The 12,656-nt window shown below is 37.5% G+C and overlaps 1 protein-coding gene across 1 annotated transcript in view; it reads left to right on the top strand.

Annotated features, from left to right (window-relative positions):
• LOC134530510 (mucin-2-like) overlaps positions 1 to 12,656 on the top strand; it is a 113,747-nt gene that overhangs the window by 89,350 nt on the left and 11,741 nt on the right. The window contains exon 9 of the mRNA XM_063365379.1: positions 7,161 to 12,650. Coding sequence (XP_063221449.1) covers positions 7,161 to 12,650 — 5,490 coding nt within the window. The remainder of the gene's footprint in view (positions 1 to 7,160; positions 12,651 to 12,656) is intronic.

The raw sequence follows: 12,656 nt of genomic DNA, 5'->3' as shown, positions 1-12,656 counted from the left end.
TATCTTTTGCTTTCAAATGTTACAACCCTTTACGTTCACGACTGCTATCAGTTGGAACATCAATTTATTTTGTTTTTAAATGTTGCCTTCCCTGCGGTTTGTATTTACCGATGCCGAGTATTTCAATGTTTTTATTGTGAGTGAAAACATGCCAATGTGCACGTTAGAATTTATAAAGTTTTAAGGTGTGTAATATAATTGACTTATTCACTTTAACTGTGGTGCATTATGTGGAAGTACATAAAAAAACTGCCCAGTGATAAAACTGTACAACACACAGATCTGACTGTTACCGACAGCAATCAGCAGACAACTTCTGCCTCATCAACAAAGGAGAAGGAAGAAGCACAAGTTCCTGTTACTGGTGAAGGTGGTGAAGAACGAAAAAAGACTTTCGGAACAAAAAAAGAAGGTAATCGACATTTTATTAGAGACTGGGAAAATAAATTTGCTTGGCTTGAATATGACAATAATAAGGATAAGGTATTTTGTAAAATATGTAAAACTATTTACTCTCAGAATAAGTGTGTGAATAAAACTTTTAGTGCAGCTTTTGTGGAACTAGGATTCTGCAATTGGAAAAAAGCGATTGAGAAATTCAATGAACATGAGAAGTCTCGGTTTCACAGGGAATGCACGGAGGCAGATTTTCATTCTCAAGCTGGTACTAATGTGCTCAAACAATTGTCCACAAAAAAAGCTAAAGAAATGGATGAGGCCCGAATTGCTTTGGGTAAAATTATAGGCAGTGTGCGGTTTCTAGCAACTCAAGGATTGGCAATTCGGGGTCACAATGACGAGTCATCAAATATCCTGAAACTACTGAAATTAAGAGCTGAGGACAGCATGGAACTAGATGCTTGGTTACAAAGAGATGGTTATAAATGGATTTCTCACGACATCGTTAACGAAATATTGTCTATTTTGTCACATGCAGTGGTGAATAAGCTTGTTTTCGAGATTAAAGAGAACCAACATTTTTCATTGATAGTCGATGAAACAACTGACTGTACAACTAAGGAACAAGTGTCATTTTGTGTACGAACAGTAGATACAAATCTTGAAATTCAAGAACTTTTTTTAGGATTCTACGAAACCCCCGACACTACAGCTCAAACCTTATTCAACATAACAAACGATGTTCTAGTTCGTCTTCAGTTACCAGTGTCGGACCTCAGAGGTCAGTGTTTTGATGGAGCCAGTAATGTAGCAGGTGTTCATTCAGGTCTGCAGAAGAAAATTAGAGAATTAGAAAATCGAGCCTTATTTGTCCATTGTCAAGCTCACTCTCTTAATCTAGTTACTCAAGATAGCATCAAGAATGTTCCAACTGCTAGAGATGCAATGAACTTACTGCGTGAGATTATTGGGTTTATTAAGCATTCCCCAAAACGCCTTGAGTGGTTTAAAAGGTTTCAAGAAGAACACAGCAAGAATTTAAGGCCACTATGTCCTACAAGATGGGTTATGCGTTACTGTTCTCTTCAGACTCTTTTGTCTAACTACAGTAATGTTATAGCCTTTCTAGACGAATTTTCTAGTCAAGATTCCAGCGAGGCTGCCACCAAAGCTTCCGGATTTCTCAGATATCTGGAAAAATCAGATACACTGGTAATGCTTGAACTGTTGTGTTTAATTTTCCAGCATCTTTCTGCCGCAAACAAATCATTACAAGGCAAAATGCTGCATATGAAAGATTCGTGCCACATTCTGTGTGTTTTGGAGGACACAGTAAAACAGCTGCGAGAGCAGTTTGATGCATTTTGGTCAAAAGTTGATCACAACTCAAAGGCTTTGAATTTAGAGCCTCCACGAGAAAATAGAAAAAGAAAATTGCCAGCAAGATATGATGGTCCTACTCCACCTCATGAATTCACTCCTAAAGAAAATTATAGGCAGATATACATTGAAGTCATGGATAATATACTATCAGGTCTCAAAACCAGATTTGATGTTGAAGCAAGGAAATTGCTGACCTCTGTGGAACATTTTCTTTTGACCCCTTCTTTTCCAGCTGACGAAGTTGTAGCATTTTATGGAAACGACTTCAACAGCAAACGGCTAGAAATGCATCGCGATATGTTCCATGATGTCCTGAAGGGGCAAAATTTAAAATCCCCTGCAAACTTCAAAGATGTGGTTGACATCTTAAAATCTGATGGTATGCAGCATATGAAAGACTATTTTGATGAACTTCACAAGCTTGTACGAATCATCATGGTTATTCCAATTACTACATGTGAAAGTGAACGATCATTTTCGATGCTACGTAGATTAAAAAACTACTTAAGATCTACTATGACAGAGGCGAGATTGAACCATATAGCCCTTCTGAATGCCCATTCAAGTACTGCCAATTGTTTGGATTTGAATGAAATCGCGACATCTTTCATTTTGAAGAATCCGATTCGGCAAAACACATTTTCGTGTAAGTGATGACTGTTCTTACTGTATTTACAAATCAAACTTTTTATGTTATTTACATGTGTTTTTGGTGTAATGGAATAATTTCAAATTAACAAGCCAACACTTGTTGAGATCCGAACTTTAATGAATGAATGTTGGTAATTGTGTGTTACCTGCTATGTTGTAAATAAATTGTAGCTTGTTCTTAATGCATTTTCCATTCTACACCCACTGACTCAAAATTATGGTAAATTATTATCAAGTCTAAATGAGAATGTTCAAATTTTATTATGGATATGGTTTTTATACTTCAAAAACGTGTCATTATATCGAATTTGTAACTTAAAATTACAACTTATGACGAAAATGGTTGGAAAGTAAGCCTATTTAATTTATGCATGCAACAATCACACACGACAGTGAAAGATAGATACAGCAATAGCATATCACTAAAAGTGCCCCACAATATGAGACTTGCCCCTTGCCCCCCCTCTGAAAACTAGAAGTCGGCGCCTATGGAACCGCTTATTGAACAAGAAGTTTGCATTCATTACTTGCCTACTGCACAAACAGGAGAGTCAGGTTGGCACCACTGGTGTAGGTGATAGCTGGACCAGACTCAACAAACCCTACTGCAGAGAAACAACCCCTTATTTATCATTAGAGATTAACCAACACAACAGACTGCCATTTTTTTATTTAACTTTTTTTTTTAAAGTGAAACTTCTTTTTGAGGGGGTTACAATATTCGAACGTTTCGAAAATTACAATGATCACATTAGGCGAATAGTTAGGTACGTGGTGGGGGAACTGGTAGAGGAGGATACGGCAGGGGGGAGGTAGAAATGACGCAGCTTACTTGCAAACTTGCATACTTGCACATTTGTATACTTGTACACTTGCACACACCTATCCCTCACTTAGCAAGACTAATTTGTTCCTAAAAATGCTCGTGTTATTCAAAATCGCGTATTCTGAAGCATTAGTTACCATAAATAGCAAGGCTAATTTATTTAATATGTTCCAAAATTGTGTAGGAAAATATACTTTATGTAATATAACTATAAATATGTCACACCATTAATCTTTATATGCCTCCCATCGCACTTTGTATGACAAATACGACACCGCGTAACGGGAGATATGCGGTTATGTTTGTACTCTATCGTCAGTCGGCTGGCTGACTTGCCCACCTGGGCATGACCTTGAACTCATGTCGCGTACCTTTCCAAACCATCCTTTACTGACAGTGAAACCGATATTACTGTCCTCCAAATGATTACATTTTAATTTTTTTTTTTTTTTTAAATTTAAGTGCCTATTTGCGTATCACCACCTGGTTCACACCAATCCTGCCCGGCCAAAGATTATTTTTTTCATTGCAACATTCATTTAACAACCTTTTCCACGTGAATCATCTGTTCATTTCTGTTCCGGTATCTAATGTCAAATATATTCCCGCTAGTACAACCAACAGCATCAAACTTAAATAAACTTTTGATAAGAGTCATTTTGTACGATTGTGCGCACAGTTGACTTGCTTAAAAATAAAGTGTGACCAACATAAGCGTGGCCTTCATGACAATCTGTGTGCTGTAATATTTCTAGTTTTGTCTCAAATACTTGAACACGATGCATTATGAGAGATCAAGCATGTACAGTTACCGGCAGCTGAAAGGGCAGACGTTGCTTTTGTTTGAATGAATTCCCTGCCACTGGCTAGACTGAGTTCATGGCCCGGTTTGTAGCCAGGTGACAACGGTACGGCAAGGCGGCATATGCACGGATGTAAAAACATTTGGTCCTTTATACTCCATAGTCGCAATTTAACTTGCCATAGCTGATGTTTGTACAACAGCCGATAGTGTAGTCAGACCTGCGCGCATCTCTTCCCCCCTTGTTTGGCTAACTGTATCCCGTGGCACATCTGTTGTTTACAGAAGTTGAAACAGACTTCGTGGCGTCGTGCCCGGCTTTTTTTTTTGCCTGCGGAGATTTCGTGTTAACTGTAATTTACAGACGTGCTATTCAAGACTGGGGTAGTAAAATTAGCATTGCACTAAATGAATTCGCGCAATCTGAAGACATGCTAATTGAGGGATAGGTGTAATAGAATACTTGTGCAGTAGCATAAATAGTCCTTGCACACTTGCATATAATATATATGCACACACACACACACATATATATATATATATTTATTTATTTATCTGCGACCTTAGCCAAAGAGAAATGTGTTTCCTATACCTAATAATATATTAAGCAAGAAGATTCACTTCTGTCACACGTAGGCTCCATGCACACACTTTCTTTTTAATTTAAGTTGTCCTTCACATCTCATTGACAGCGAGGTCGTTGGCAACGGCAACATACCCAGACCACCGATGTTTGGTTCGGCATGGAACCGTCCCAGCATTTGCCTGGAGTGATTTCGAGAAACCTTGGGAAACTGAAATTAGGATGCATCCTCCCAAACGCCAGTCTAACGCTTACCATTGCACAACCTTTCTCTGAAACGGACAACCCAAAATGATTCCACTTCAGCTATCAGAGAAAAAGTTACCATAACTCAGACGCTGGAGACGTGTTGGTCTCCGAACCACCGGCCATGAGCCCAGTGGTCGTAAATCATAAATAGATACAAGATTTTATGGTTTATAATTTCTAAACCAATTTAGTTTTCAAAACAAGGAGATTTTGGTGTTATTGTTTTAAATTTTTTTCCATTAATTCTGTTTACTCATAAAGATAGCATATTATTGTACACATGAGACATAAATGGTTTTGATACCGATTTCACAAAAACAGTGCAAGTTTGAGCGACAGATAATGCATTTGGAACAATAGAAATAAATTTGTGCATACTTGTTTGAAAAATGTACCAACATCGTAGTGTAAAAATGAGTTATGTATTAATAACAGTTGTACAATCAAAAAAAGTGTATAATAAAATTTTCCAATCTATTAAGTATGTTTTTGTAAAAAAAAAAACTTCATATTGAATACATTACAGTCATTGAATTTAATATATTAAGTATCACATTTTTATGATTTCGTTTTGATTAAATTTGCTGATAAATTTCATGATAGTACTTACATTTCGGTGATATAAGGTGTATTGACATGCTTTTCTGTGTTATTTTGGCTTTATTGCAATTCACCATATAATCTTGTCCCTAATCATGAGTTATACCAGAGGTGAGGCAACATCCTCACTTCACAATTGTGATTCTTAGGCATGCAAGAAGCACTCTGTTAACTGAGCAGAATGTGGCTCAGTGAAACTGCACAACTCTTGCATGGGAAGACTGTCTTGGTTATTTCAGACATCGTGCCTATGGTCTGTGTACGGCTTGACCCACGCCACAGGCAGATGACAGTGGTCCAGTAGTACTGGCAATATTTACAGGCATGGAGCAAGGGGAACCGGGTTCCAATCCCACTTCAGCCATTCTTATTTCAGTTTTCCATGATTGCCCTTAAAATATGCCATGGTTTATTCCTTGACCCAATATCCCTAGTCTCTGTCACGTTATACTGTTTCTAATGGCAATTACGTAAAGCCCCAATAAAAAAAACTTTAAAAATTAAAACAAGTAAAATTGCCAGTTCAGTAATATTATACGGACATTAAGTAAAACAGGCGCTCACGTGATACTTCGACAAAGATTATGGACAAGTTAAACCATTTGAATGGTCAATATGGTCTTCGTATCTCAATCAAATAAGGTACATATATTTAGAATGATGTGGAGTGAGATGTTCCCCATACAAATGCAACAGTGTCTATTACACAGTCTACTTCAAAAAAATTGTTGTGCCTTCTAGACTACACACATAAAAACTTATGATTATCTTAATACTATTGACAACTAAGCCAGAAAATTAAAAAGTGCTATGTTCGAGAAATTCCCATGTAGGATTACAGAGTGAAAAATTGTCTGATTCCCATTAATGCAAGACCATTTGTGCACTAACTGCTCTAATATTTGCTGCTATTGCTTTCATGATGTATGTCTACTGTATGTATGATGTAAGTAGTTGATAATGTGAGAACTGGACAACTACAGTTAAATAAAATAAAAATAATTTAATATTTTCCCCCCTAAATTCTGAAATTATTCACAATAAAAATGATTGAAAAATAAAACTATTTTAACCTACAAACTGCTAACATGTTACCACTTACAAATGGTTTATATACAGCATATTCTTCACATCGGTATTAAGTAGGTATAAGCAATACATAAAATTCCCCAGAAGTGAAATAATCTTACTGAGAATATAAAAGAATTTTAAAAATTCTTGGCAGCGCCCATTTGTTACATTGTTGTTATAAAGTTTGAACACTTTGAAAGGTTACTTGATGTGTCCATGCAGCAATTATTCCATTTATTAAAGCATTCATTTTCCCTATAACCATAAAATTGTTGCAAATTTGTAACATATTGCACCAACTTAATAAAACACAAACCAATTAAAAATGACTAATAGTTTTAGTAAAATAAAAAAAGGTTAAATATACCTACCTTCATAACACAACAATTTGTTCGAAGATTATTACTTAGTACTTTATATTAAGTACAGATAAAACTTTAAGCACTGTTTACATATTATTTAAATCAATAATGTGGCAATAACTCTATTTGGATTAAATTAAAAATATTAAATAACTGTAATTTCAACTGATTACATTTAGGATACTTTAATCAATTAGAAAAAATATTTATGTAAAATGTTTTGTTCTGTTTCAGAGAATGGAACATTACCATTTGATATACTGTCCCAACAAGGAGAGAATGCAACCACAGTGAATCCTTTACATGAATCAAAATTAACCACAAAGCAACACACATTAACACCAGAACAAAATATGGCCACTGAAAACATTAAACTACAGCATGAAACTATGACTCATGGACCAATAACATCTACAACAAATGAGTACATGTTACCACATTCGTCTAAGGGCGAAAAGGAAATATTAACAACAACAGGGCAAATCACAGAAGGAATTGAAATGTCTCCAACAACAATAAGGCATGATGTGACCAGTGGTGCAGTACCAATTTTGCACGAGCAAACAAGTGAAAATGTATTCCAAACTCTTGAAACTATAATACCAGAAACAGAAAATGTTATGGAAACTAAGAAACAAGAATATTTTCCTGTGACAGAACCAATAAGCCAAGGGTACAGCACTGAAAAATTTAATACAGGAATACCATTCATTACAAAACAACCAGAACTAGAATATAATACAGAATATATATCAGAGAAACAAAATGGTAAAACTAAAAGTCCTTCAAATGAAAACAATAAAGAAACAACTATAGGTACCACTAGTACAGAACCCCATGGACAAACTACAAACAAATACCTTGAGGCTGAAAATACAGAGGCACCAGTTATAACACACACATTTGCAGTAGAACACAGCACAAAACAAGAAAACGAGGAAGAAAAACCAGTCAGAACAACTGTGCCTACCCAAGAATATATCACCACACCTGCGACAATTTCTACATCTAGTTCGGAGGAAGGAATTATAAAGGAACAAACTACAGAGATCAAACCTGAAGAGGTGACAGTCCCTACTGAACAAGAAAAGGAATATGGCACTGAATCCACCAAACTAGAAGTACCTGAAATCACACAAAAACCTGAAATAGAGCACAACACACAATATCAGGAGGAAGAAAAACCAGCCGGAACAACTGTGCCTATCCAAGAACACATTACCACACCTGCCAAAATTTCTACATCCAGTTCAGAGAAAGGAATTATAAAGGAACAAACTACAGAGATCAAACCTCAAGAGGTGACTGCTCCTTCTGAAAAAGAAAAGGAGTATGGCACTGAATCCTCCAAACTAGAAGAACCTGAAATTACACCACTACCTGAAATAGAGCACAGCACACTATACAAAGAGGAAGAAAGACCAGTCGGAACAACTGTGCCTACCCAAGAATATATCACCACTCCAGCCAAAATTTCTACATCTAGTTCTGAGGAAGGAATTATAAAGGAACAAACTACAAAGATCAAACCTGAAGAGGTGACTGCTCCTACTGAACAAGAAAAGGAGTATGGCACTGAATCCTCCAAACTAGAAGAACCTGAAATAACACAAAAACCTGAAATAGAGCACAACACAAAATCTCAAGAGGAAGAAAAACCAGCCAGAACAACTGTGCCTACCCAAGAATATATCACAACACCAGCCACAATTTCTACATCTAGTTCTGAGGAAGGAATTATAAAGGAACAAACTACAGAGATCAAAAATGAAGAGGTGACTGCTCCTACTGAACAAGAAAAGGAATATGGCACTGAATCCTCCAAACTAGAAGTACCTAAAATCACACAAAAACCTGAAATAGAGCACAAAACACAATATCAGGAGGAAGAAAAACCAGCCGGAACAACTGTGTCTATCCAAGAACACATTACCACACCTGGCAAAATTTCTACATCCAGTTCAGAGGAAGCAATTATAAAGGAACAAACTACAGAGATCAAACCTGAAGAGGTGACTGCTCCTTCTGAAAAAGAAAAGGAGTATGGCACTGAATCCTCCAAACTAGAAGAACCTGAAATTACACAACTACCTGAAATAGAGCACAGCACACTATACAAAGATGAAGAAAGACCAGTCGGAACAACTGTGCCTACCCAAGAATATATCACCACTCCAGCCAAAATTTCTACATCTAGTTCTGAGGAAGGAATTATAGAGGAACAATCTACAGAGATCAAACCTGAAGAGGTGACTGCTCCTACTGAACAAGAAAAGGAGTACGGCACTACTGAAGCCCTAAAACATGGATCATCTGGAACTACACAACAACCTGAAATAGAGCATATCACACAATACAAAGAGGAAGAAACACCAGTCGGAACAACTGTGTCTACCCAAGAATATATCACCACTCCTGCCAAAATTTTTACATCTAGTTCTGAGGAAGGAATTATAAAGGAACAAACTACAGAGATCAAACCTGAAGAGGTGACTGTTCCTTCTGAAAAAGAAAAGGAGTATGGCACTGAATCCTCCAAACTAGAAGTACCTGAAATCACACAAAAACCTGAAATAGAGCACAACACACAATATCAAGAGGAAGAAAAACCAGCCGGAACTACTGTGCCTACCCATGAATACATTACCACACCTGCAAAAATTTCTACAGCTAGTTCTGAGGAAGGAATAATAAAGGAACAAACTACAGAGATCAAACCTGAAGAGGTGACTGCTCCTAATGAACAAGAAAAGGAGTATGGCACTGAATCATCCAAACTAGAAGAACCTGAAATTACACAACAACCCGAAATAGAGCTCAGCACACAATACAAAGAGGAAGAAAGACCAGTTGGAACAACTGTGCCTACCCAAGAATATATCACAACAACTGCCAAAAGTTCTACATCTAGTTCTGAGGAAGGAATTATAAAGGAAATAACTACAGAGATCAAACCTGAAGAGGTGACTGCTCCTTCTGAAAAAGAAAAGGAGTATGGCACTGAATCCTCTAAACTAGAAAAACCTGAAATTACACAACATGAAATAGAGCACATCACACCATACAAAGAGGAAGAAAGACCAGTCGGAACAACTGTGCCTACCCAAGAATATATCACCACAACTGCCAAAATTTCTACAACTAGTTCTCAGGAAGGAAATATAAAGGAACAATCTACAGAGATCAAACCTGAAGAGGTGACTGCTCCTACTGAACAAGAAAAGGAGTACGGCACTACTGAAGCCCCAAAACTAGGATCATCTGGAACTACACAACAACCTGAAATAGAGCATATCACACAATACAAAGAGGAAGAAACACCAGTCGGAACAACTGTTTCTACCCAAGAATATATTACCATACCTGCCAAAATTTCTACATCTAGTATTGAGGAAGGAATTATAAAGGAAATAACTACAGAGATCAAACCTGAAGAGGTGACTGCTCCTTCTGAAAAAGAAAAGGAGTATGGCACTGAATCCTCCAAACTAGAAGAACCTGAAATTACACAACTACCTGAAGTAGAGCACAGCACACTATACAAAGAGGAAGAAAGACCAGTTGGAACAACTTTGCCTACCCAAGAATATATCACCACTCCTGCCAAAATTTCTACATCTAGTTTGGAGGAAGGAATTATAAAGGAACAAACTACAGAGATCAAACCTGAAGAGGTGACTGCTCCTTCTGAAAAAGAAAAGGAGTATGGCACTGAATCCTCCAAACTAGAAGAACCTGTAATTACACAACTACCTGAAATAGAGCATAGCACACTATACAAAGAGGAAGAAAGACCAGTCGGAACAACTGTGCCTACCCAAGAATATATCACCACTCATGAAATCACACAAAAACCTAAAATAGAGTACAACACACAATATCAAGAGGAAGAAAAACCTGCCGGAACTACTGTGCCTACCCATGAATACATTACCACACCTGTCAAAATTTCTACAGCTAGTTCTGAGGAAGGAATTATAAAGGAACAAACTACAGAGATCAAACCTGAAGAGGTGACTGCTCCTTCTGAAAAAGAAAAGGAGTATGGCACTGAATCCTCCAAACTAGAAGAACCTGAAATTACACAACTACCTGAAATAGAGCACAGCACACTATACAAAGAGGAAGAAAGACCAGTCGGATCAACTTTGCCTACCCAAGAATATATCACCACTCCTGTCAAAATTTCTACATCTAGTTTGGAGGAAGGAATTATAAAGGAACAAACTACAGAGATCAAACCTGAAGAGGTGACTGCTCCTTCTGAAAAAGAAAAGGAGTATGGCACTGAATCCTCCAAACTAGAAGAACCTGTAATTACACAACTACCTGAAATAGAACACAGCACACTATACAAAGAAGAAGAAAGACCAGTCGGAACAACTGTGCCTACCCAAGAATATATCACCACTCATGAAATCACACAAAAACCTGAAATAGAGCACAACACACAATATCAAGAGGAAGAAAAACCTGCCGGAACTACTGTGCCTACCCATGAATACATTACCACACCTGCAAAAATTTCTACAGCTAGTTCTGAGGAAGGAATTATAAAGGAACAAACTACAGAGATCAAACCTGAAGAGGTGACTGCTCCTTCTGAAAAAGAAAAGGCGTATGGCACTGAATCCTCCAAACTAGAAGAACCTGTAATTACACAACTACCTGAAATAGAGCACAGCACACTATACAAAGAGGAAGAAAGACCAGTCGGAACAACTGTGCCTACCCAAGAATATATCACCACTCATGTAATCACACAAAAACCTGAAATAGAGCACAACACACAATATCAAGAGGAAGAAAAACCTGCCGGAACTACTGTGCCTACCAATGAATACATTACCACACCTGCCAAAATTTCTACTGCTAGTTCTGAGGAAGGAATTATAAAGGAAATAACTACAGAGATCAAACCTCAAGAGGTGACTGCTCCTTCTGAAAAAGAAAAGGAGTATGGCACTGAATCCTCCAAACTAGAAGAACCTGAAATTACACAACTACCTGAAATAGAGCACAGTACACTATACAAAGAGGAAGAAAGACCAGTCGGAACAACTGTGCCTACCAAAGAATATATCACCACTCCTGTCAAAATTTCTACATCTAGTTCTGAGGAAGGAATTATAAAGGAACAAACTACAGAGATCAAACCTGAAGAGGTGACTGCTCCTACTGAACAAGAAAAGGAATATGGCACTGAATCCTCCAAACTAGAAGTACCTGAAATCACACCAAAACCTGAAATAGAGCATAACACACAATATCGAGAGGAAGAAAATTCAGCCGGTACAACTGTGCCTATCCAAGAATACATTACCACACCTGCCAAAATTTCTACATCCAGTTCAGAGGAAGGTATTATAAAGGAACAAACTACAGAGATCAAACCTGAAAAGGTGCCTGCTCCTACTGAACAAGAAAAGGAGTATGGTACAGAAACTTCTAAACTAGAAGTACCAGAAACTACATTAAAACCGGAAATAGAATACAGCACACAAATTGTTAAAGATGAGACTCCTTCAGATGAAGAGCAGTTTACAAATACCAAAAGACCTGAAGCTATGGCAACAGAACCCTTAATGGCTGAGGCGCCTGAGACAACTACCCTCCCAGGTTACTTCTACCCACATCCACCTCAGAGCTCTAACTTCCCACCTGGCCCATTGGGAATTGTGCCTACCACTGTTCAACCTGAGCAAGGAATAGTACCAGGCGAAGGTAATG

This window comes from Bacillus rossius, chromosome 3 (assembly GCF_032445375.1).
Source record: "Bacillus rossius redtenbacheri isolate Brsri chromosome 3, Brsri_v3, whole genome shotgun sequence".
NCBI lineage: Eukaryota > Metazoa > Arthropoda > Insecta > Phasmatodea > Bacillidae > Bacillus > Bacillus rossius.
This window is presented reverse-complemented; position numbering and strand designations above follow the sequence as displayed.